The sequence below is a fragment of the Oncorhynchus clarkii genome, chromosome 11 (genome assembly GCF_045791955.1).
Source record: "Oncorhynchus clarkii lewisi isolate Uvic-CL-2024 chromosome 11, UVic_Ocla_1.0, whole genome shotgun sequence".
In the NCBI taxonomy this organism is placed as follows: Eukaryota; Metazoa; Chordata; class Actinopteri; order Salmoniformes; family Salmonidae; genus Oncorhynchus; species Oncorhynchus clarkii.
The window spans coordinates 37,847,914-37,875,531 of NC_092157.1; the positions used below are offsets into that span (position 1 = coordinate 37,847,914).

At 44.5% G+C, this 27,618-nt stretch overlaps 1 protein-coding gene across 1 annotated transcript in view; it reads left to right on the plus strand.

Moving 5' to 3' along the window:
• Positions 1–10,883, plus strand: part of LOC139420735 (cadherin-7-like) — a 139,489-nt gene extending 128,606 nt beyond the window's left edge. The window contains exon 11 of the mRNA XM_071170964.1: positions 10,351–10,883. Within this exon, the coding sequence (XP_071027065.1) occupies positions 10,351–10,883 (533 nt within the window). The remainder of the gene's footprint in view (positions 1–10,350) is intronic.
• The last annotated feature ends 16,735 nt before the right edge of the window (positions 10,884–27,618 follow it).

Genomic DNA, 27,618 nt, shown 5'->3' on the forward strand with positions numbered 1-27,618 from the left:
CTCAGCACAGTCTGGAGACTATGGTAATGCCATTTCCTGCTCTCTGTGTCTTTAAGCACCGCACTTTATCACTCCATCCTTCCTGTGTGTGTGTGAGGGAGCTTTTCTTTGACATCTGTTGAGAGAAATGACTGATTTACAGTTCAGAAGGGTTACCTAGTCACACATATGACATTTTTAAGAGATCAGACTTTTTTAACCCCTCGAAACAGCCCCTGAGACACCAATTATGGCACTTCCGGCTGGCACAGGAAGCTATAAGTCAACACATATCTTGATTGACATAGCCACTTACAGAATCCTGAGTTTTAAGTCTTTACGTTAAGAATTGACTGATCTACACAGGGTTGAATGCACTATGTCTATCAAACTGCAGGCAGTGTATGGGTATACACTTTTAGGGTGATTTTAACCACTTCCGGTTGCTCCAGGAAGCTTAGATTCGACACAGGTAGACCTCATAGTGGCCTGATGGACTGTCATAGAAGACAGGTTCATAAGGCATTCATAACCCACATAGGCTTCAGGTTGAATTTAGAGGTGCAGGCAATGTATTCCTATGGGGAGAGAAGTCAAAGCAAGCTGTTTCAAGTAAACACCTTCTTTTTACTGTGAAGGGTTAATGCCACACGGTCAAGCTTAGGCTTGCACGGATCGGGAGGACCTCAGGAACGTACCTGAGGTCGAATTGTGCTTCTCACCCTAACGGTTCTCTCACTGCCACCCAAAATCAAATGACATTGTGGGGCAGGCTTCATTTTGGGCCTTCTTTTTTTCAAGTTTGCTGCACTCAGAACGAGCTACGGTCAAGCGGGGCGTCTCGTTGAACTCGGCACAGTCTGGAGACTATGGTGATGCCATTTTTTGTGTTGATTTCAGAGTGCCATTTTGGTGATGGTCCCTCTCCGTTTAAACATATTGCAAATGCACAAAAGTCAACTAGCAAGTCAGTGTCCATCAGTCAATTAGATGTCATTATGACACCAAACGGTTATCAATTGACACCAAACCCACTTTTTCCTACTCATTTAGAAGCCAACTATCACATATGTCAGAGCAGGCCCATAATTCACAGCGCCTTTAGTTTAAAACATAATAAAAAGGTAAAACACATAGTTACGTTCTAGCTGCGGGTCCAGTTCGGACATTATGTGAAGTCCTATGTGAGGCGACCCCGAATCCCGAGTTTCGGCTCGATAGGTCATTTGGTGTCCGAGAAAAACCCTAATTGGTGCTGAAAATCCACTTTTTTCCATGCCTTGCTACGGGGTCCTTGAACGAGCTATCGGACAGACACGTTGGGGTCCGTCTCTATGGGCCGAGTCGGTTTCAATGCACCTAGCCTTGCGTCTCTGAGACTTTTCTAAACGTCGTCATTTTCGTAATGGTCAAAATTAATTGAAGGTATTGCAAATGTACGAGGCTGTTTCTCGGTCCGAGAACCGTCTAGAGCCACGTAACTCACCACGCACCATCGACCGGAGGTCTAGAACAGGTTTCTAAAGTTTCGGAACTCTAGGTCTGACGGTTCTTTTTTAGCTCCAACAAAGCTAACTATTGCAGCCACTGTCTGTCTCTACGCACCCCAATACGTCCCTCCATCCAACTTGTGTTTTAGTGTGATTATTTTTTCCTTCGATTTTTTGGGGGAAAAATGACTGATTTACAGTTCATGGGGGTTGCCTAATCACACACATGAAGTTTTGGAAAGATCAGACTTTTTTAACACCTCGAAACAGCCCCTGAGACACCAATTATGGCACTTCCGGTTGGCACAGGAAGCTACAAATCAACACATATCCTCATTGGGGTATGCTGTTACAGAATCCTGAGTTTTAAGTCCTTACGTTAAGAACTGACTGATTTACACAGGGTTGAATGCACTATGTCTGTCAAACTGCAGGCAGGGTATGGGTAAACACTTTTAGGGGCATTTTAACCACTTCCGGTTGGTCCAGGAAGCTCAGAATCAACACAGGTAGACCTCATAGTGGCCTGATGGACTGGTACCGAAGACAGGTTCATACGGCATTCATAACCCATATAGACTTCAGGTTGAAATTAGGGGTGCAGGCAATGTATTCCTATGGGGAGAGATGACACTGTAATCTGTGAGATCAAAAAACACTGTTTTACTGTTAAGGGTTAATGCCACACGGTCAAGGTTAGGCTTGCACGGATCGGGAGGACCTTAGGAACATTCATGTGGTGGAATTTTTCTTCTCACCTAAACGGTTCTCTCACTGTCACTCAAAAGCAAATGACATTGTGGGGCAGGCTTCATTTTGGGCCTACTTTTCTAATGGTCGTTGCGCTTAGACCGAGCGAGCTACGGTCAAGCGGGATAGCTCGTTGAACTCAGCACAGTCTGGAGACTATGGTGATACCATTTTTTGTGTTGATTTCAGAATGCCATTTTGGTGATGGTCCCTCTCCGTTTAAACATATTGCAAATGCACAAAAGTCCGCACCCCAATACGTCCCTCCATCCAAGTTGTGTTTTAGTGTGATTTTTTTTTCCTTTGAATTTTTTGGGGAAAAATGACTGATTTACAGTTCATGGGGGTTGCCTAATCACATATATGAAGTTTTGGACAGATCTGACTTTTTTAACCCTTCGAAACAGCCCCTGAGACACCATTTAAGGCACTTCCGGTTGGCACAGGAAGCTACAAATCAACACATATCCTCATTGGGGTATGCTGTTACAGAATCCTGAGTTTTAAGTCCTTACGTTAAGAATTGACTGATTTACACAGGGTTGAATGCACTATGTCTATCAAACTTCGTTAAGAACTGAGTTATTTACGGAGGGTTTAGTATGTGTGTGTTATTTCAGAAAATCATAGAAAATCACAGAAATCTCGCAGAGCTCCGCAGCACACTTTAAAAAGATTCGTATGAACACCCTGCAACTGGATCTGTAACCGTTGAAAAAAAAAAACGCCTATTTGTGACCTTCACAAGGTTGTCATTGTTCCGTTTCTCTTAAATGACGATAGATAAATGGCTGGTTCTTTTTTTATTGACACCGGAGGCTCCTTGACTTTGACCTGAAGTGGAAAAATAATTTCTCTATTTCCATTTTGGACCTTTAATCCCAGAAAAACGGCCATAACTTAAAAACCGTTGAGGCCTAGACGCCATCTTGTTCGGGGCCAACTGCCCATTATGCCAAACCTACGCTCACCAAGTTTCGGCTTCGAAATATTTTCCGTTTTCGAGATAAGGCCCCGTCGTGATTCGTGATGTTTTGCCAAATTGCCATATGATTCCGTATGCCCTCTTGTGGGAATTTCCGGGATAGCGGAAAAATGGTCCAAAACTTGTTTATTTTATAAAACGGAAACCGAATGTCCGACAAAGTTCATTTGATGACTTCCCGGTAGGTCTGGCCCTACCGCACGGCCCGACGCCGACCGCAAATTTTACAAACGATTTCGGACGTCTAGTAAGGGACTGTACATTTGCAATATGGACTTTTTCACCGATCATACACGAAATGCCGAAATGTTCCCTTAAGGTATGTGAGTAGTGTCCCAGAGCTGAGGTAATTTTTGGGGCCTTGCTCCGCTCCTGAACTATTACGAAGTTTGTGGCAAATTTGTCCACATTGTTGCATCCGCTTCATCAACAGGTGCAGGCTGATACAAAGTGTAATTGGTCTCCACAATGTGAATAAGCATTCAAGACTTGCAAACAGCGTCTGCTAAAGAGCAAGTGGCTTGCCCACTACGACACAGAGATGAAGAGACTCGCGTGTGGAGCATCTCCATATGGAGTAGGAGCCCGTCATCTCACATGTTCTACCATCAGGTGAAGAACACCCTATCGCATTTGCATCATGGACTCTGTCACCAAGTGAGAAAAATTATACTCAAATTGAGAAGGAAGCCCTGAGAATAATATTTGGAGTGAAGAAGTTTCACAAATACCTCAATGGAAGGAAGTTCCAACTGCTGACAGATCATGAGCCTCTGTTGGCCATCCTTGGATCAATATCAGCCATACCAACCCTGGCTGCACTTTGGGCTCTGATATTGCTAGCCCACGACTATGAGATTGAGTACAGGCGATCCAGTGATCGCTCAAATGCCAATGCACTATCAAGCTTACCATGCAAAAATGACACCGACAGTGAAGATGATTGCAGTATTGCAGATCTCTCTCATTGACGGACTGCCCATATCTGCTTCAGACATAGCGGAGGAAACGAGGAAAGACCCTGTGCTTTCAAAAGTTTGGGATTTAACATTGGCCGGCTGGCCAACCTTCGTAAACGATGATAACCTTCACCCATGCATAGAAAATAAAGACCAGCTGTCTACTGATCAAGGATGTGTTCTGTGGGGATCAAGGGTGGTGGTGCCTCACAAATTCAAGAGAAGACTTATCTGATCTGCATGAGGTACATCCAAGGATCACTCAAATTAAAACTCTCGCCCGCAGTTATCTGTGGTGGCCTGGACTGGAACAGGACATTCAGCAGCACGTAGGCCACAAGGTGCTCTTCGATGGTTGGTGCTGACACGAGGATGTCATCCACAAAGCACACAACATTGTCTATGCCATCCAAGACCTGATCCATTGTGTGTTAGAATAACGCTGAAGCTGTCGAGATTCCATAGGCCAAGAGATTGAATCTGAAAAGCCCATTGTGTGTATTGTTGGTTAGATACTGTTCTGACTCCGCATCCAGCTTCAGTTGCTCATAAGCGAATGACAGGTCCAGTTTACTGAAAACCTTCCCACCAGCTAGAGTGGCCTTGAGAGTTTCAGTCAGTTCTGCATAGGTCAACTCCACTGCTTTTACTGGTTCAATGAGACCTTTCAGCAATCCATACTCAGTTGGACCCAAAACACTGAGAAATACGCCTGGTTTCTTTTCATTTTTGATTTCATTTGCAGCCAGCCAACGCTCCAAACGCTCTAAATAAGAATCTAAATCCTATTTTGTATTCTGGTACTTGACCAATGGTTGACATTTTCACAGTTAATAGTTCAGTTTTCACATTTCTTGTATTCATTTTCAGAATTTTCATCAAATTCTTCACTTTCTCCAGTTCAGAAGATTCTGCAATTTCTTCATTAGCTGCAACCATTTGTAATAATTGTGGCAAAGAAGGGGGTCGAGTGATAAATGGCAGATATGTGAGAGCAGAACTAATAAACGGGCTCTGCCCGATCACTAAAATGGCCACCCCTGTGAGAACTACAGATCACAAAATGGCCGACCCCCAAAACTACAAGTCCCAGAAGCAAGGGGAACCCTCAGAAGGTGGAGCCAACACACAGATAAAGGGTCAAGAAAAACCAGGAAGAGAGAGAGAGAGTGCTGGAAGGATCTATGAACAATAGAGAAAGAGACAATAGAGATTGGCTGGATTTACCGTGTATGAGCTGGATTGTTTTGGACTTACCTGTTGGCGTTTGGACCTGGACCTACCGAGAACCCGATTTGTGTACCGAACCCTGCTATCCTTGACCTCGCCTACGGCCTGGGTGGACCAGGACGGAGAAACAAACACACAGGTACTGTCCTGTTCGAAAGAACTCTCATTCTTGGGTGATTTGGTGACAGTTTACCACTTAATTTGTGACACGCTCCTAACCTTGAAGAGGTTTGCCACAATGTACACATTGTTCCGGTTACTAGTCCAACGCTCTAACCACTAGGCTACCCTGCCGCCTTCTTTATATGGTGGCAATCAGAAGACATTCATTTACTCAATAAATTATCCTTTTGTTCGATTAAAAAGTCTCTTTATATCCAAAAACCTCAGTTTGTTCGCACATTTTCTTTAGTAATCCACAGGCTGAAACGCAGTCAAAACAGGCAGACAAAAAAATCTAAATTGTATCCGTAAAGTTCATAGAAACATGTCAAATTATGTTTAAATTCAATCCTCAGGTTGTTTTTAGCCTAAATTATCTATAATATTTAACCGGACAATAACGTTGTCAATATAAGAGATAAACAAGAAATGCACTCTCTCGGGATTGCACATGAAAAAGCTCTGCGACACGTTAGGGCCCACTCATTCAGACTGGTCTTACTCCCTCATTTATAAGAATACAAGCCTGAAAACAATTTCTAAAGACTGTTGACATCTAGTGGAAGGTATAGGAACTGTAAATTGAGTCCTAAGTCAATGGATACTGTAATGGCATTGAATAGAAAACTACAAAACCAACAAAAATACTACTTCCTGAATGGATTTTTCTCAGGTTTTCGCCTGCCAAATCAGTTCTGTTATACTCACAGACACTATTTTAACAGTTTTGGAAACTTTAGTGTTTTCTATCCAACTCTACCAGTTGTATGCATATCATATCCTCTGGGCCCGAGTAGCAGGCCGTTTAATTTGGGCATGCTTTTCCTCCAAAATTCCGAATGCTGCCCCCTACCCTAGAGAAGTTAAGGCGAAGCATTCCATGCGATTATCTGAGGACAGCACCCCGCTTACAAACGCATGCAAACATTTTACAACCAAGTAAAGGAATAGAGATAAAAATAATCACTTACGAAGATCTTCATATGGTTGCAGTCACAAGAGTCCCAGCTACACAATAAATGTTAGTTTTGTTCGAAAAAGTCCCTCTTTGTTGGCGCGTTTTGTTCAGTTATCGCATGGCTCAAAGGTGGTCAAAACATGCAGAAGAATACATCCTAATAGTACTGGTAAAGTTCGTAGAAACATCTCAAACAATGTTCTATAATTAATCCTCAGCTTGTCAATTGTCTAAATAATTGATAATATTTCCACCGGACAATAGCATATTCAATAGAAATGAAAAACAACAAAGGGCACGTACTCGGTCATGCGCGCAAACCAGCACTGCATGATTCTACAGTCCACTGACAGAAAGGTCTCATTCGTCTTCATTTATTTAGAAAACAAGCCTGAAACAATGTCTAAAGACTGTTGACATCTAGTGGAAGCCATAGGAACTGCAATCTGGGCCCTAACCCATTAGATACTCTATAGGCATTCAATTGAAAATACCCACATCAAAAAAAATCCCACTTCCTGGATGGATTTTCCTCAGGTTTTCACCTGCCATATCAGTAACAGGCAGTTTACTTTGGGCATGCTTATCATCCAGACGTCGAAATACTGGCTGGGCCACTCAAGAAAATTAAGAGACTTGACCCGAAGCCGCTCCTTTGGCTGTGTGATTTGGGTCGTTGTCCTGTTGGAAGGTGAACCTTTGCCCTAGTCTGAGGTCCTGAGCTTTTGGAGCATGTTTTCATCGATTTTCTGTCTGTACTTTTCTACATTGATCTTTCCCTCATTCCTGAGTAGTATCCCAGTCCCTGCAGCTGACAAACATCCCCATAGCATGATGCTGCCACCACCATGCTTCATCGTGGGGATGGTGCCAGGTTTCCTCCAGACGTGATAGTTGGCATTTAGGCCGAAGAGTTTAATGTTGGTTTCACCAGAGCAGAGAATCTTGTTTCTCATGGTCTGAGAGTCCATTAGGTACCTTTTGGCAGACTACAAGTGGGCTGTCATGTCCCTTTTACTGAGGAGTGGCTTCCATCTGGCCACTCTACCATAAAGGCCTGATTAGTGGAGTGATGCAGAGATGGTTGTCCTTCTGGAAGGTTCTCCAATCTCCACAGAGAAACTCTGTAGCTCTGTCAGAGTGACCATCAGGTTCTTGGTCACCTCACTGACCAAGGCCCTTCTCCCCTATTGCTCAGTTTGGCCAAGTGGCCACTTTGGTAGTTCCAAACATCCATTTAAGAATGATGGAGGCCACTGTGTTCTTTGAGACCTTCAATGCTGCAGACATTTTTTGGTAACTGTAAGGGTCCTTTGTAGCTGGTGTAGAGAGTCATGGGGAAGTTCCAACTAGAGTCATGTAGGACAGCAGAATAGAGTAATCAACGTTCTTTACTCAAAAAGACAAATATACAAAGTAACATTACGAGCCCACAGACGGACTGAATTACAATAAACAATCACTCACAAACACAACATGGGGAACAGAGAAAAGTGGATCCGCGGTAGCAAGAAAGCCGGTGACGTCGACTGCCGAACGCCGCCCGAACAAGGAGAGGGAATGACTTCGGCAGAAGTCGTGACAGTAACCTTCCCCACATCACAGTGCCTCGACACAATCCTGTCTCAGAACACTACGGACAATTATTTTCAACTTAATGGCTTGGTTTTTGTTCTGACATGCACTGTCACCTATGGAACCTCACAAGGATCCATTTTAGGTTTGAATTATATTTTAGCCCCCCTTGTGATACAGTGAATTATAAGTGAAATAATCGGTCTATAAACAATTGTTGGAAAAATGACTTAGTTTGTTGAGTGGTTGAAAAACTAGTTTTAATGACTCCAACCTAAGTGTATGTATGGAAAATGGGGATTTTGTCTTTAGTCTTCAAACCTTTGAAATGTCCTTTTCTTTGTGTGTGTGCCTTTGCAAATATTTTCCAATCAATTGAATTGACCACTGGTGGACTCCAATCAAGTTCTAGAAACATCTCAAAGATGATCAATGGAAACAGGATGCACCTGAGCTAAATGTCAAGTCTCATAACAAAGGGTCTGAATATTTATGTAAATAAGGTATTTCAGCTTCGTATTTTCTAAAATGTCTAAAAAAGTGTTTTCGCTTTGTAATTCTGTTGTAAGGTTCTGTATTTATTTTCTTAGTCAACCTTGCGTTCTGTTTCGTTGTGTTCTTGAACGTAGCCCTGTTTCTTTGTATTCTGTTCTTGAACGTAGCTCTGTCTTCATTTTTGATCATTGATTTCACCTGTGTTAGTTACTCACCTGGTCTCATTAAATCCTTATTTAGTTCAGTTCATTCTGTTTGTGCCTTTGAGGTATTGTTTGTTTTGACTCTACTAAGCCTTTTCCTAGCTCGTTTGTGAGAACCAGTTATAGCCTTCAGTCCTAGTTTCAATTCACCTGCTTGTTTGCCTACCTGTGTACCTGCTGTGCGCTGCGTGTGAATCTACACCTTTTTCCCCCCTGTGTTTTCATTGCAACTGTACCTTCTATGTTCTCTGTTTACTGTGTTTTTACCCTACCATGTTGATTGCTACCTAATTTCAGACTTTTGTGTTCCAGTTCCTTATATTTGATGATGTAGTTCAATAATTATCCTTTTTTCTAATGCGTTTTTTTTCCTAATATTTATAAATACAATAAATAGAAAGTAAACTTTGTTCAGATGTAGCCTAGTGCGTAGAGCTTTGGGCCAGTAACCAAAAGGCTGCTGGATCAAATCCCCGAGCTGACAAGGTAAAAATATGTTGTTCTGCCCCTGTACAAGGCAGTTAACCCATTGTTCCCTGGTAGGCTGTCATTGTAAATAAGAATTTAGGCCACTTAAAAAAATTAAGAAAGAGGCCTAGCTTATTTAAGTTGCCATTGCCTAATATATTTTATTTATGCTCATTGAATATTTATAAAACACAAACTACTTTCAGTTTTTTATTTTTTATGAAGTAGCAAACATTTGTTTTTGCTCTGTCATTATGTGGTATTGTGTGTAGATTGATGAGCAGAAAAAAAAAATCATTTTAGAATAAGGCTGAATACTTTCCGAAGGCACTGTATAGGTATATTTGTGTGTATGTATGTATGTATGTATATATTTAATTATTTTTAACAGGCGGTGCTGCAGCACCCCAAATTCCCATGGCTACGGCTACTATAGGCCTCTATGTAGAAAAAAAGAGGAAGACACAGACAGAGATGCTTTTTCCTAAGAGAAAGAAAGAGAGAAAAGTGATCAGACAGAAAGAAAAGCAGCAGGGAGCCATGCTGTCAGAAAGTAGTCACCAAACAGCAGTCAGAAGAATCTCCATTCATCTGTGTCTTCCCCACCCCCTACATTTTCTCTATTATTACAAGGTGTGAAGCGGTGTTAGCATTCGCTTTCCTGGTGGCTTCACACTAGCCCGCTGAATCCAGACACAGTTAGGGGAAGAAATATGGGTCCACAGAGCAATATTTCACTGGCACCAGTGCGACATTGATGGATGACGGATCATTAGACATTTGCCAGTTTGCTTTGGTGCGGAGAGTTATTTTCAGCAATAATATATGGGACTAGGGATTGGATGGGAAGTTCAGAAATTTTGTTTTTGGGACGTAGAAGTAGCGCGCAAAATGGAGGATAGAGGAGAGAAATGTATTGATGCAAGGATATATTCATCTGAAATTATTAAACATTTCATTTTCACATTCATCAAATATGGGATATTATTTAATGTAGATGTATCAACCTAAATGTATTATGCCTTTATATTAAAGAAAAGGTAATTACAAGTATTCTAAACTCCTTTCTCTCTCTCTCTTCTCTTCCGTTGTTCAGTGATGGTGCTGATGATCATGTCGATGCGTCAGAGGAAGAAGGAGCCATTGATTCTGGAGGAGGAGAGGGACGTGAGGGAGAACATCGTCCGCTACGACGATGAAGGTGGAGGAGAGGAAGACACGGAGGCCTTCGTCATGGTAGCCCTCCGCAACCTCAACGTCATCATAGACCCCAAGGTCCGGCGAGACGTCATCCCTGACACCCACACCTTCTTCCCCTACCCAACGTCCTCCTCCTCGCAGCCTGTCCACAATACCCTGCCAGACAATGTGGTGTTCCGAGAGTTCATCTGGGACCGCCTGAAAGATGCAGATGTTGAGCCTTCAGCTCCGCCATACGACTCTTTGCAGACGTACGCCTTTGAGGGGAGTGGCTCTGTAGCTGAATCCTTAAGCTCCTTGGAGTCGCTAAGTACAGACTCAGAGCAGAACTATGACTATCTCAGCACCTGGGGGCCACGTTTCAAGAAGCTAGCCGACCTGTATGGCAACAGCGACGACAATAGCAATGGCAACAGCATGCTGTCATAGCCAAAACTTTCCTGAACTTACACAACAAATATGTTATGATAGTCTGGGGTGAGAGTCTGTGAAAACAAAGTGAGATAGGAAAAATACAAGTGACTTCAAAGGTTAGGTTTGTTTATGTGCCTTGGATTTTGGATTTTCAAAAGGGGTGACTTGGCAAGTTTTGACAAGTCATTTCAAAAGTGAGTTGACTGAAGAGCAAAAACATTAAAAGGTTTCATAGTTGTGCTGAGGTCCAGCGTACATGATAGGCTACAATATATTTATGTAGAGAAACCTGTTCTCTCAATCCTGACATGGGCACAGACCCAGCAGTCTTGCATTGATGCATTCTCTTGCTCTTTTCGTTTAAAAAAAAAAACTTTTCTCCTGAAGTGCCCAGTCCCGGCCGGCTAATCAGTAGAGTAGTCACTCAACTATTAATTTGAAAGTCATGAAGAGTGTCAATATTTTGTTTTTGTTCTGTGTTTTTCACAGAGACTATGAAGAAAATGTATTAAGTCAGACTCACAGAGAAAAAACAATCATCAAATCAAATTTTATTGGTCACATACACATATTTAACAGATGCGGGTGTAGAGAAATGCTTGTGTTCCTAGCTCCAACAGTGCAGTAATATCTAACAAATCACAACAATACACACATCTAAAAATAAAATAATAAGGACAAGCAATGTTGGAGTGGCATTGACTAAAATACAGTAGAATAGAATACAGTATATACATATGAAATGAGTAAAGCACTATGTAAACAGTATTCAAGTGATTAGCGTTCCATTATTCAAGTGACCAGTGATTCCATGTCTCTGAATATGGGGCAGCAGCCGGCTAGTAATGGTTATTTAACAGTCTGATGGCCTTGAGATAGCGGGGTGAACAGGCCATTGTTACATGTGGTTGATGTCCTTGATGACCTTTTTGGCCTTCCTGTGACAACGGGTGCTGTAGGTTGTCCAGGAGGGCAGGCAGTGTGCCCCCAGTGATGGGTTGGGCAGACCGCACCACCCTCTTGAGATCCCTGCGGTAGCAGGCGGTGCAGTTGCTGTACCAGGCGGTAATACAGCCTGACAGGATGCTCTCAATTGTGCATTTGTAAAAGTATGTGATGGTCTTAGGGGCCAAGTCAAATTTCTTCAGCCTCCTGCGGTCCCGTCGATGTGGATAGGTGCATGGTCCCTCTGCTTTTTACTAAAGTTCATGATCAGCTCCTTAATTTTGTTGATGTTGAGGGAGATGTTATTTTCCTGCCACCACTCCGCCAAGGCCCTCACCTCCTCCCTGTAACCTGCCTCGTCATGGTTGATAATCAGGCTTACTATGTTTGTGTCGTCCACAAACTTGATGATTGAGTTGGAGGCGTTTGTGGCCACGCAGTCATGGGTGAACAGGTAATACAGGATGGGGCTGAGCACGCACCCTTGTGGGGCCCCTGAGTTGAGGATCAGTGAAGGGGAGGTGTTGTTTCCTACCTTCACTTGGAGAGTTATATCGTGTTGAAGGCTGAGCTATAGTCAATGAAAAACATTCTTACATAGGTATTCCTCTTGTCCAGATGGCATAGGGCAGTGTAATAATCTGTGGATCTATTTGGGCAGTAAGCAAATTGAAGTGGATCTAGGGTGTCAGGTAAGGTAGAGGTGGTATGATCCTTAACTAGCCTCTCAAAGCACTTCATGACAACAGAAGTGAGTGCTACGGGGTGCTAGTAATTTAGTTCAGTTGCCTTTGCTTTCTTGGGTACAGGAACGATGGTGGACATCTTTGAAGCAAGTGGTGACAGCAGGCTGGGATAGGAAGAGATTAAATATGTACATTAACACTCCAGCAAGTGGGTCAGCGCGCATGCCCTGAGGATGCAGCTAGGGATGCCGTCTGGACTGGCAGCCTTGAGAGGATTAACACGCTTAAATGTGTTACTCACGACAGCCACGGAGAATGAGAGCACACTGTCCTTGGGAGCAGGCTGCGTCGATGACGCCTGCCCCTCAAAGGTGGGGGAAGAAGGTGTTTAGCTTGTCCGGGAGCAAGACGTCGGTGTCCACGACGTGTCTGGTTTTCCCTTTGTAATCCGTGATTGTCTGTAGACTCTGCCACATACGTCTTGTGTCTTAGTCCCTGAATTACGACTCCACTTTGTCTCTGTACTGACGTTTTACCTGTTTGATTGCCTTACGGAGGTGTATAACTACACTGTTTGTATTCAAACATATTCCCAGTCACCTTGCCATGGTTAAATGTGGCGGTTCATTGCTATTTGTGTCAAGTAGTCAGGTGTACAGATCTTTAATTTCCTGAGAGAGCTCTGAAATCTGAACATTTTCTCCTCTTAACATTGCATTTAACAGATGTTAGAATGTGGTGTTTGCCTTTGAAGTTTGTTTCCCTTAGGCTCAATCAAGTCCACTTTTATGTAATAATGATGTAATAACAATGATGTAACGTTATGGTTGAGATAGAAAATCCATATCCATCTGGTTTGAACCTTGTTTTTCATTATTTGCAAAGGAATTCGGAATTCACAGTCGATGTTGGATACTTGCAACTTTGACTTGAATAAAGTGAAGGCTTTTTTGAATGGGTTTCAATGCTGGGCTGAAATTGAATTCTATACCTTTATTTAACTAGGCAAGTCAGTTAAGAACAAATTCTTATTTTCAATGATGACCTAGGAACAGCGGGTTAACTGCCCTATTCAGGGGCAGAAAGGCAGATTATTACTTTGTCAGCTTTGGGATTCGATCTTGCAACAATTTCGGTTACTAGTCAAACGCTCTAACCACTAGGCTACCTGCAGCCCCATAGGTTACAAAACTAAAATACAATGCTCTCCATGTAGCTCACAGGAAATGCAGCAAATTTGTTTGTCCAAAAATTATTTTGCAGAATGAATCATTTCGTTAATTGGTAAGTGACACTGTCACGACTTCCCTCGAAGTTGGTGCCTCACCTTGTTCGTTCGGCGGTCGACGTCACCGGCTATCTAGCCTCCACCGATCTACATTTCTTTTTCCATTTGTTTTGTCTGTATTGTACACACCTGGTTCCCATTACGTTTGAATTAATTCCCTATTTAACCCTCTGAAGCCATCATGGTTTTGAGTGTGTTTATTGTTGTCAGTTGTCTCGTTTATGTGATTCTGGATTTTCGTTCTCCTTGTTGGAAGATTATTTTTGAGTAAAGATACTATTATTACTCATCTCTGTGTCCTGCGCCTGACTCCGCCTTACCCACGTCACCTAGACTCTGAAACACACACTGTATGGTGAGAAAACAGGAGGCAAAATAAATATTTTCTTTCAAACAAAATGCCTTTAGACCAGTTCCCATTGGAAGTCAGCATGTTAATCAAACATTATTCTTCTTTATTTTGAAGAATCATAAATATGTGATGTTTGCAGATATTTTTGTGAACAATAAAAATGACATTCAGTTCCTCGAAAGACTGAGGAGACTTCTTTCAATTATTTTGAACAGAAAAAAATATATGATAAGTCAGTGTCTTATCAAGGTGAAACAGGTAGGCTTTGAGAAAAAAAATGAGGGCTGTTTTAAAGAGATGGCGATGCAGAGCTGCTTTTTTGCCTGCAATGAATATCAGCAGGCACACAAACATACAGTGCCTTGCAAAAGTATTCGGCCCCCTTGAACTTTGCGACCTTTTGCCACATTTCAGGCTTCAAACATAAAGATATAAAACTATATTTTTTTGTGAAGAATCAACAACAAGTGGGAAACAATCATGAAGTGGAACGACATTTATTGGATATTTAAAACTTTTTTAACAAATCAAAAACTGAAAAATTGGGCGTGCAAAATTATTCAGCCCCTTTACTTTCAGTGCAGCAAACTCTCTCCAGAAGTTCAGTGAGGATCTCTGAATGATCCAATGTTGACCTAAATGACTAATGATGATAAATACAATCCACCTGTGTGTAAGCAAGTCTCCGTATAAATGCACCTGCACTGTGATCGTCTCAGAGGTCCGTTAAAAGCGCAGAGAGCATCATGAAGAACAAGGAACACACCAGGCAGGTCCGAGATACTGTTGTGAAGAAGTTTAAAGCCGGATTTGGAAACAAAAAGATTTCCCAAGCTTTAAACATCCCAAGGAGCACTGTGTAAGCGATAATATTGAAATGGAAGGAGTATCAGACCACTGCAAATCTACCAAGACCTGGCCGTCCCTCTAAACTTTCAGCTCATACAAGGAGAAGACTGATCAGAGATGCAGCCAAGAGGCCCATGATCACTCTGGATGAACTGCAGAGATCTACAGCTGAGGTGGGAGACTCTGTCCATAGGACAACAATCAGTCGTATATTGCACAAATCTGGCCTTTATGGAAGAGTGGCAAGAAGAAAGTCATTTCTTAAAGATATCCATAAAAAGTGTCGGTTAAAGTTTGCCACAAGCCACCTGGGAGACACACCAAACATGTGGAAGAAGGTGCTCTGGTCAGATGAAACCCAAATTGAACTTTTTGGCAACAATGCAAAACGTTATGTTTGGCGTAAAAGCAACACAGCTGAACACACCATCCCCACTGTCAAACATGGTGGTGGCAGCATCATGGTTTGGGCCTGCTTTTCTTCAGCAGGGACAGAGAAGATGGTTAAAATTGATGGGAAGATGGATGGAGCCAAATACAGGACCATTCTGGAAGAAAACCTGATGGAGTCTGCAAAAGACCTGAGACTGGGACGGAGATTTGTCTTCCAACAAGACAATGATCCAAAACATAAAGCAAAATCTACAATGGAATGGTTCAATAATAAACATATCCAGGTGTTAGAATGGCCAAGTCAAAGTCCAGACCTGAATCCAATCGAGAATCTGTGGAAAGAACTGAAAACTGCTGTTTACAAATGCTCTCCATCCAACCTCACTGAGCTCGAGCTGTTTTGCAAGGAGGAATGGGAAAAAATTTCAGTCTCTCGATGTGCAAAACTGATAGAGACATACCCCAAGTGACTTACAGCTGTAATCGCAGCAAAAGGTGGCGCTACAAAGTATTAACTTAAGGGGGCTGAATAATTTTGCACGCCCAATTTTTCAGTTTTTTATTTGTTAAAAAGGTTTGAAATATCCAATAAATGTCGTTCCACTTCATGATTGTGTCCCACTTGTTGTTGATTCTTCACAAAAAAATACAGTTTTATATCTTTATGTTTGAAGCCTGAAATGTAGCAAAAGGTCGCAAAGTTCAAGGGGGCCGAATACTTTCACAAGGCACTGTACATTTTCTTTGCCTTTGCACAACTCCGGGATCCAGATGGGAGGGGAGAGAAAGGGAATGAAAGCGAGGGGTACAGAGGGAGGAGGAGAGAAAGTTTTCTGTTTGTTTCACGTCTCCTCTAGATGAGGCTTTGTACATGAAAGGCCAGTCGGAAACAAAGCAGGCTTCAAGCTCTGCAGAGGCGTGTGTGATAACTTGCTTGCACACTCTTGGACCTCTTAAAGAGCCTTTTGCAAATTAGCCAGACGCTCCTCCTGTGGTGATCAGCATCCTAGCTGTGTGTGCTAATAGTTCCGGTCAGATCATGTGAACAGTGGCATTTACACATACAGTGGGGCAAAAAAGTGTTTAGTCAGCCACCAATTGTGCAAGTTCTGACACTTAAAAATATGAGAGAGGCCTGTAATTTTCATCATAGGTACACTTCAACTATGACAGACAAAAATATTTGCAAATGATGGTGGAAAATAAGTATTTGGTCACCTACAAACAAGCAAAATTTCTGGCTCTCACAGACCTGTAACTTCTTCTTTGGGAGGCTCCTCTGTCCTCCACTCGTTACCTGTATTAATGGCACCTGTTTGAACTCATCAGTATAAAAGACACCTGTCCACAACCTCAAACAGTCACACTCCAAACTTCACTATGGCCAAGACCAAAGAGCTGTCAAAGGACACCACAAACAAAATGGTAAACCTGCACGAGGCTGGGAAGACTAAATCTGCAATAGGTAAGCAGCTTAGTTTGAAGAAATCAACTGTGGGAGCAATTATTAGGAAATGGAAGACATACAAGACCACTGATAATCTCCCTCGATCTGGGGCTCCACGCAAGATCTCACCCCGTGGGGTCAAAATAATCACAAGAACGGTGAGCAAAAATGCCAGAACCACCTAGTGAATGACCTGCAGAGAGCTGGGACCAAAGTAACAAAGCCTACCATCACCGGTAAATATGCTCCCTCTCCTTACAGGTATTGACATAATTTCCAGCACTTTGAAGAAAAGCAAAGGGAGAACATCTGAAGAGTATGAACCATGGGCCATGAGGAGCAAAGGTAAGCATGTGTACTAATTAATACTGACACTACTGTGCCGTATTGGCCACTCAAGAGTTGTAATGCGAAGAAACAGGAACAGTTATCGTAACTTGAGCCAACTTTTTTACAAATCAAATCAAAATCAAATCAAGTCTATGGATATAGCCCTTCTTACATCAGCTGATATCTCAAAGTGCTGTACAGAAACCCAGCCTAAAACCCCAAACAGCAAGCAATGCAGGTGTAGAAGCAAGGTGGCTAGGAAAAAATCCCTAGAAAGGCCAAAACCTAGGAAGCAACCTAGAGAGGAACCAGGCTATGAGGGGTGGCCAGTCCTCTTCTGGCTGTGCCGGGTGGAGATTTTAGCAGAACATGGCAAAGATGTTCAAATGCCCATAAATGACCAGCATGGTCAAATAACAATAATCACAGTAGTTGTTCGAGGGTGCAGCAAGTCAGCACCTCAGGAGTAAATGTCAGTTGGCTTTTCACAGCCGATCATTAAGAGTATGTCACGTTCTGACCTTAGTTCCTTTGTTTTGTTTTTTGTTTTCAGTCTTTGTGTGTCTGCACCAGACAGAACTGTTTCGGTTGTTTCTTTGTTGTTTTGTTATTCAGTGTTCAGTTTACTTTGTTAAAAAGATGAACACATACCACCCTGCGCATTGGTCCTCACCTTCTTCCACCGATGATGACCGTTACAGAACCCCCCACGACCAAAGGACCAAGCAGCGTGTTAACGAACAGCAGCAGCAGCAGCAGCAGCAGCGATCGCAGGACTCCTGGACATGGGAGGAGATTCTGGACGGCAAGGGACCCTGGGCACAGGCTGGAGAATATCGCAGCCCCAAGGCTGAGCTGGAGGTGGCGAAAGCCGAGAGGCGATGGTATGAGGAGGCAGCACGGCGGCGCGGTTGGAAGCCCGAGAGGCAGCCCCAAAAATGTATTGGGGGGAGGCACACGGGGAGTGTGGCTATGTCAGGTAGGAGACCTGAGCCAACTCCCCGTGCTTACCGTGGAGAGAGAGGGACCAGGCAGGCACCGTGTTATGCCGTGAGGCGCACGGCTCCCCCGGTGCGTGTGCATAGCCCGGTGCGGTACATTGCAGCACCTCGTATCGGCCAGGCTATAGTGGGCATCGAACCAGGGGCCATGAAGCCGGCTCAGCGCATCTGGTCTCCAGTGCATTTCATCGGGCCGGTGTACATGGCACCAGCCCTACGCATGGTGTCCCCAGTTTGCCAGCACAGACCAGTGCGGGCTATTACACCTCGTAGCACTGGCCTGGCTACGAGAAGCATTCAGCCAGGTAGGGTTGGGCAGGCTCAGTGCTAGAGACCTCCAGTGCGCCTCCACGGTCCGGTCTATCCGGTGCCGCCTCCACGCACCAGCCCTCCGGTGGCAGCCCCTCGCACCAGGCTGTCTCTCCGTCTCCTCCCTATAGGTGCTCCCACCTGTCCAGCACTGCCAGAGTCTTCCTCCTGCCCAGCGCTGCCAGTCTCCCGTCTGTCCCGAGCTGTCGGTCAGCCAGGAGCTGCCAGAGATGTCGGTCAGCCAGGAGCTGCCAGAGCCGTCGGTCAGCCAGGAGCTGCCAGAGCCGTCGGTCAGCCAGGAGCTGCCAGAGCCGTCGGTCAGCCAGGAGCTGGCAGAGCCGTCGGTCAGCCAGGAGCTGGCAGAGCCGTCGGTCAGCCAGGAGCTGGCAGAGCCGTCGGTCAGCCAGGAGCTGGCAGAGCCGTCGGTCAGCCAGGAGCTGGAAGAGCCGTCGGTCAGCCAGGAGCTGGCAGAGCCGTCGGTCAGCCAGGAGCTGGCAGAGCCGTCGGTCAGCCAGGAGCTGGCAGAGTCGTCGGTCAGCCAGGAGCTGGCAGAGCCGTCCATCACAAAACATCAGGTCTGGGACAGGTAGCACGTCCGGTGAACAGGTCAGGGTTCCATAGCCGCAGGCAGAACAGTTGAAACTGGAGCAGCAGCACGGCCAGGTGGACTGGGAACAGCAAGGAGTCATCATGCCAGGTTGTCATGAGGCATGGTCCTAGGACTCAGGTCCTCTGAGAGAGAAAGAAAGAGAGAAAGAGAGAATTAGAGAGAGCATACTTAAATTCACACAGGACACAGGATAAGACAGGAGAAGTACTCGAGATATAACAAACTGACCCTAGCCCTCCCGACACATCAACTACTGCAGCATAAATACTGGAGGCTAAGACAGGAGGGGTCAGGAGCCATCCGATTTACCCCCGGACAGGGCCAAACAGGAAGGATATAACCCCACCCACTTTGCCAAAGCACAGCCCCCACACCACTAGAGGGATATCTTCAACCTCCAACTTACCATCCTGAGACAAGGCAGAGTATAGCCCACAAAGATCTCCTCCACGGCACAACCCAAGGGGGCGGCGCCAACCCAGACAGGAATATCACATCAGTGACTCAACCCACTCAAGTGACGCACCCCTCCTAGGGATGGCATGAAAGAGCACCAGTAAGCCAGTGACTCAGTCCCTGTAATAGGGTTAGAGGCAGAGAATCTCAGTGGAGAGAGGGGAACCGGCCAGGCAGAGACAGCAAGGGTGGTTCGTTGCTCCAGAGCCTTTACGTTCACCTTCACACTCCTGGGCCAGACTACACTCAATCATATGACCTACTGAAGAGATGAGTCTTCAGTAAAGACTTAAAGGTTGAGACCCAGTCTCATCCCTTGCCTTAATAGGAAGTCAGTGTAAGGAGGCTAGCACTGGAGTAATATGATCACATTTTTTGGTTCTAGTCAGGATTCTAGCAGCCGTATTTAGCACTAACTAAAGTTGATTTAGTGCTTTATCCGGGTAGCCGGAAAGTAAAGCATTGCAGTAGTCTAACCTAGAAGTAGCAAAAGCATGGATTAATTTTTCTGCATCATTTTTGGACAGAAAGTTTCAGATTTTTGCAATGTTACGTAGACGGAGAAAAGCTGTCCTTGAAACAGTCTTGATATGTTCGTCAAAAGAGAGATTAGCGTCAGAGTAACGCCGAGGTCCGTCACAGTTTTATTTGAGACGACTGTACAACCACCAACATTTATTGTCAGATTCAACAGAAGATCTCTTTGTTTCTTGGGACCTAAAAGAAGCATCTCTGTTTTGTCTGAGTTTAAAAGTAGAAAGTTTGCAGCCATCCACTTCCTTATGTCTGAAACACAGGCTTCTAGCGAGGACAATTTTGGGGCTTCACCATGTTTCATTGAAATGTACAGCTGTGTGTCATCCGCATAGCAGTGAAAGTTAACATTATGTTTTCGAATGACATCCCCAAGAGGTAAAATATATAGTGAAAACAATAGTGGTCCTAAAACGGAACCTTGAGGAACACCGAAATGTACAGTTGATTTGTCTGGAAAAAACATTCACAGAGACAAACTGATATCTTTCCGACAGATAAGATCTAAACCAGGCCAGAACTTGTCTGTGTAGACCAATTTTCACAATCCAATTAACTAATTTAGAAAGATTCGTTCAAAGACTATACCTACTGTGACTTATAAGCAGTCAAATATGCCCTTGATTCCTTTGATTATGTTTTCTACAGTAATATACCATTTGACAGACAATACATCTTTTCAAGGATGTGGTATTCACATCAAAATTCTACTCCATCATATTCTTGTTGACTTTAAGATTATATTTGAATTCTTTCTGCTGGATGCTTGATCTCATTGACTGAGGCGGTCTCGTCGTCTATTCCTACCACACACTACACACACAGTACCATCCTGACACCAAGCTTGTTTGCATGTGGAACCAGGGATAATTAATTGTCATGTCACACAAGTTCATAATTAGGCTTTTGTGTCTTTCGTCATCCTAAAACAATAATCCTGCCATTATAATAAAACCTTACTCTTTGACATCCATGCTTACTAATGACACAAGTATTCTATTGTTTTTGATAGAGATGGTCTTGAGTTTTACAGTAGTTTAAAATATCAGCCTTGAATGCGTTTTTGATTGTTGATATTGACCAGACTACACCTGTCAATCAAAATCAGGCAAAGGTTTCTCCAGCACCCAGAACCTGGGGGTACTTAGGAGCAGTCAGGGATTCGCTGTTATCAGGGACTCAATCTGTACCGGGGCAGATTACTCCCTACTGGCCCCGGAGGCTTGGTGTTTTGGGGGATAACTTCAGGCCCTAGACATTCCACGTTATAACTATATCACCAACAAATTGCTCTGATGAGGACGGGGCCCTTTTTAGAGACAAGGGAGGGTAGAGGGACATCTTATTCCGTACATTGTCTGGTGGAACACTGTCAATGGAGGCTGCCTGCTGTTGGAATCATTTTCTGTAATGGCCTTCATTTCACAGCCAGGCAGTGGGACCGGGAGGAGGCGAAGGTGTACAACAGGTTTCTCAGTAATCATTCACTGTCAATTTTGTTCTAATATTCTATGTGGTTGAGTACATTCAAGACAATACAATGTACACACTTGTATTTTCAACTTAACATTTTTCCAACAGTACGGTATGTATTTCCCAAATCCTCAGAGACCACTGTTTCTGGCTGGCTGTTATTCTGTTGTTTTTTATATATTTTATTTAACTATGCAAGTCAGTTAAGAACAAATGAATATTTCCAATGATGGCCTACCCCACTCAAACCCTAACCTGGAACCTAACCAGGGTCTGTAGTGACGCCTCTAGCACCGAGATGTAGTGTCTTAGACCGTTGTGCCACTCGGGAGCCCGTTGTCAGTCTCTCTCTGTAAGGATAAACAAAGTGTCAATGCATACCACATTTGTTTTCCTTCAGTGCCTCTCGCTCTACAATGTAATGAATGCACAGGAAGCGAAACTAGGATTTGAGGTGAGGGAAAAAGTTGGGTAACAATTTCACAATCAAAATGTAAAACAATTTGAGAGAGTGAGAAACTGTACACAACATCTCACACCTTTACATACAGCCTAGAAACCTCCTGGCAGACAGTTTTTGACCATTCCCCATAAAGTAATAATCCAAAAGGAGTGTGAAGAGAGTTTACTCATCTGCAAACCTACTTTGAGGTCCGTTTGCAAGGAGCAGAGACACTTATTTCACTTGAAGGGTATACAGTGCATTCTGAAAGTATTCAGATCCCTTCATTTATTCAACATTTTGTTAGGCTACAGCCTTATTCTAAAATTGAGTTAAAAAAAATGTTTTCCCTCAATCTACACACAATACTCCTTAATGACATGGCAACAACAGGTTTAGACTTTTTAGAACATTTATTATAAACAAAAAACTGAAACATACATTTACATAAGTATTTAGACCCTTTACCAAGTAATTTGTTGAAGAACCTTTGCCAGTGATTACAGCCTCGAGTCTTCTTCTCCGGCACTCAACTTCGTCGGTCTACTAACCACCGGTCCTGGCAACCTTCATTACGCATAACTGGCAACCATCATTACACACACCCGCTCCCCATCATTATGCACACCTGGAAGTATTGGTTTGAATCAAGTTCGGTAAGCGTCTTCTGTTTTGTTAATGTGTTTATTCTCAATATTAAACTCACCTTCTGCACATGCTTCCTGACTCCTAGCACATACAGTGGGGCAAAAAAGTATTTATTCAGCCACCAATTGTGCAAGTTCTCCCACTTAAAAAAAAAAGAGGCCTGTAATTTTCATCATAGGTACACTTCAACTATGAAAAAAAAAATCGAGAAAATCACATTGTAGGATTTTTAATGAATTTATTTGCAAATTATGGTGGAAAATAAGTATTTGGTCACCTACAAACAAGCAAGATTTCTGGCTCTCACAGACCTGTAACATCTTCTTTAAGAGGCTCCTCTGTCCTCCACTCGTTACCTGTATTAATGGCACCTGTTTGAACTTGTTATCAGTATAAAAGACACCTGTCCACAGCCTCAAACAGTCACACTCCAAACTCCACTATGGCCAAGACCAAAGAGCTGTCAAAGTACACCAGAAGCCAAATTGTAGACCTGCACCAGGCTGGAAAGACTGAATCTGCAATAGGTAAGGAGCTTGGTTTGAAGAAATCAACTGTGGGAGCAATTATTAGGAAATGGAAGACATACAAGACCACTGATAATCTCCCTCGATCTGGGGCTCCACGCAAGATCTCACCCCGTGGGGTCAAAATAATCACAAGAACGGTGAGCAAAAATGCCAGAACCACCTAGTGAATGACCTGCAGAGAGCTGGGACCAAAGTAACAAAGCCTACCATCACCGGTAAATATGCTCCCTCTCCTTACAGGTATTGACATAATTTCCAGCACTTTGAAGAAAAGCAAAGGGAGAACATCTGAAGAGTATGAACCATGGGCCATGAGGAGCAAAGGTAAGCATGTGTACTAATTAATACTGACACTACTGTGCCGTATTGGCCACTCAAGAGTTGTAATGCGAAGAAACAGGAACAGTTATCGTAACTTGAGCCAACTTTTTTACAAATCAAATCAAAATCAAATCAAGTCTATGGATATAGCCCTTCTTACATCAGCTGATATCTCAAAGTGCTGTACAGAAACCCAGCCTAAAACCCCAAACAGCAAGCAATGCAGGTGTAGAAGCAAGGTGGCTAGGAAAAAATCCCTAGAAAGGCCAAAACCTAGGAAGCAACCTAGAGAGGAACCAGGCTATGAGGGGTGGCCAGTCCTCTTCTGGCTGTGCCGGGTGGAGATTTTAGCAGAACATGGCAAAGATGTTCAAATGCCCATAAATGACCAGCATGGTCAAATAACAATAATCACAGTAGTTGTTCGAGGGTGCAGCAAGTCAGCACCTCAGGAGTAAATGTCAGTTGGCTTTTCACAGCCGATCATTAAGAGTATGTCACGTTCTGACCTTAGTTCCTTTGTTTTGTTTTTTGTTTTCAGTCTTTGTGTGTCTGCACCAGACAGAACTGTTTCGGTTGTTTCTTTGTTGTTTTGTTATTCAGTGTTCAGTTTACTTTGTTAAAAAGATGAACACATACCACCCTGCGCATTGGTCCTCACCTTCTTCCACCGATGATGACCGTTACAGAACCCCCCACGACCAAAGGACCAAGCAGCGTGGTAACGAACAGCAGCAGCAGCAGCAGCAGCAGCGATCGCAGGACTCCTGGACATGGGAGGAGATTCTGGACGGCAAGGGACCCTGGGCACAGGCTGGAGAATATCGCAGCCCCAAGGCTGAGCTGGAGGTGGCGAAAGCCGAGAGGCGATGGTATGAGGAGGCAGCACGGCGGCGCGGTTGGAAGCCCGAGAGGCAGCCCCAAAAATGTATTGGGGGGAGGCACACGGGGAGTGTGGCTATGTCAGGTAGGAGACCTGAGCCAACTCCCCGTGCTTACCGTGGAGAGAGAGGGACCAGGCAGGCACCGTGTTATGCCGTGAGGCGCACGGCTCCCCCGGTGCGTGTGCATAGCCCGGTGCGGTACATTGCAGCACCTCGTATCGGCCAGGCTATAGTGGGCATCGAACCAGGGGCCATGAAGCCGGCTCAGCGCATCTGGTCTCCAGTGCATTTCATCGGGCCGGTGTACATGGCACCAGCCCTACGCATGGTGTCCCCAGTTTGCCAGCACAGACCAGTGCGGGCTATTACACCTCGTAGCACTGGCCTGGCTACGAGAAGCATTCAGCCAGGTAGGGTTGGGCAGGCTCAGTGCTAGAGACCTCCAGTGCGCCTCCACGGTCCGGTCTATCCGGTGCCGCCTCCACGCACCAGCCCTCCGGTGGCAGCCCCTCGCACCAGGCTGTCTCTCCGTCTCCTCCCTATAGGTGCTCCCACCTGTCCAGCACTGCCAGAGTCTTCCTCCTGCCCAGCGCTGCCAGTCTCCCGTCTGTCCCGAGCTGTCGGTCAGCCAGGAGCTGCCAGAGATGTCGGTCAGCCAGGAGCTGCCAGAGCCGTCGGTCAGCCAGGAGCTGCCAGAGCCGTCGGTCAGCCAGGAGCTGCCAGAGCCGTCGGTCAGCCAGGAGCTGGCAGAGCCGTCGGTCAGCCAGGAGCTGGCAGAGCCGTCGGTCAGCCAGGAGCTGGCAGAGCCGTCGGTCAGCCAGGAGCTGGCAGAGCCGTCGGTCAGCCAGGAGCTGGAAGAGCCGTCGGTCAGCCAGGAGCTGGCAGAGCCGTCGGTCAGCCAGGAGCTGGCAGAGCCGTCGGTCAGCCAGGAGCTGGCAGAGTCGTCGGTCAGCCAGGAGCTGGCAGAGCCGTCCATCACAAAACATCAGGTCTGGGACAGGTAGCACGTCCGGTGAACAGGTCAGGGTTCCATAGCCGCAGGCAGAACAGTTGAAACTGGAGCAGCAGCACGGCCAGGTGGACTGGGAACAGCAAGGAGTCATCATGCCAGGTTGTCATGAGGCATGGTCCTAGGACTCAGGTCCTCTGAGAGAGAAAGAAAGAGAGAAAGAGAGAATTAGAGAGAGCATACTTAAATTCACACAGGACACAGGATAAGACAGGAGAAGTACTCGAGATATAACAAACTGACCCTAGCCCTCCCGACACATCAACTACTGCAGCATAAATACTGGAGGCTAAGACAGGAGGGGTCAGGAGCCATCCGATTTACCCCCGGACAGGGCCAAACAGGAAGGATATAACCCCACCCACTTTGCCAAAGCACAGCCCCCACACCACTAGAGGGATATCTTCAACCTCCAACTTACCATCCTGAGACAAGGCAGAGTATAGCCCACAAAGATCTCCTCCACGGCACAACCCAAGGGGGCGGCGCCAACCCAGACAGGAATATCACATCAGTGACTCAACCCACTCAAGTGACGCACCCCTCCTAGGGATGGCATGAAAGAGCACCAGTAAGCCAGTGACTCAGTCCCTGTAATAGGGTTAGAGGCAGAGAATCTCAGTGGAGAGAGGGGAACCGGCCAGGCAGAGACAGCAAGGGTGGTTCGTTGCTCCAGAGCCTTTACGTTCACCTTCACACTCCTGGGCCAGACTACACTCAATCATATGACCTACTGAAGAGATGAGTCTTCAGTAAAGACTTAAAGGTTGAGACCCAGTCTCATCCCTTGCCTTAATAGGAAGTCAGTGTAAGGAGGCTAGCACTGGAGTAATATGATCACATTTTTTGGTTCTAGTCAGGATTCTAGCAGCCGTATTTAGCACTAACTAAAGTTGATTTAGTGCTTTATCCGGGTAGCCGGAAAGTAAAGCATTGCAGTAGTCTAACCTAGAAGTAGCAAAAGCATGGATTAATTTTTCTGCATCATTTTTGGACAGAAAGTTTCAGATTTTTGCAATGTTACGTAGACGGAGAAAAGCTGTCCTTGAAACAGTCTTGATATGTTCGTCAAAAGAGAGATTAGCGTCAGAGTAACGCCGAGGTCCGTCACAGTTTTATTTGAGACGACTGTACAACCACCAACATTTATTGTCAGATTCAACAGAAGATCTCTTTGTTTCTTGGGACCTAAAAGAAGCATCTCTGTTTTGTCTGAGTTTAAAAGTAGAAAGTTTGCAGCCATCCACTTCCTTATGTCTGAAACACAGGCTTCTAGCGAGGACAATTTTGGGGCTTCACCATGTTTCATTGAAATGTACAGCTGTGTGTCATCCGCATAGCAGTGAAAGTTAACATTATGTTTTCGAATGACATCCCCAAGAGGTAAAATATATAGTGAAAACAATAGTGGTCCTAAAACGGAACCTTGAGGAACACCGAAATGTACAGTTGATTTGTCTGGAAAAAACATTCACAGAGACAAACTGATATCTTTCCGACAGATAAGATCTAAACCAGGCCAGAACTTGTCTGTGTAGACCAATTTTCACAATCCAATTAACTAATTTAGAAAGATTCGTTCAAAGACTATACCTACTGTGACTTATAAGCAGTCAAATATGCCCTTGATTCCTTTGATTATGTTTTCTACAGTAATATACCATTTGACAGACAATACATCTTTTCAAGGATGTGGTATTCACATCAAAATTCTACTCCATCATATTCTTGTTGACTTTAAGATTATATTTGAATTCTTTCTGCTGGATGCTTGATCTCATTGACTGAGGCGGTCTCGTCGTCTATTCCTACCACACACTACACACACAGTACCATCCTGACACCAAGCTTGTTTGCATGTGGAACCAGGGATAATTAATTGTCATGTCACACAAGTTCATAATTAGGCTTTTGTGTCTTTCGTCATCCTAAAACAATAATCCTGCCATTATAATAAAACCTTACTCTTTGACATCCATGCTTACTAATGACACAAGTATTCTATTGTTTTTGATAGAGATGGTCTTGAGTTTTACAGTAGTTTAAAATATCAGCCTTGAATGCGTTTTTGATTGTTGATATTGACCAGACTACACCTGTCAATCAAAATCAGGCAAAGGTTTCTCCAGCACCCAGAACCTGGGGGTACTTAGGAGCAGTCAGGGATTCGCTGTTATCAGGGACTCAATCTGTACCGGGGCAGATTACTCCCTACTGGCCCCGGAGGCTTGGTGTTTTGGGGG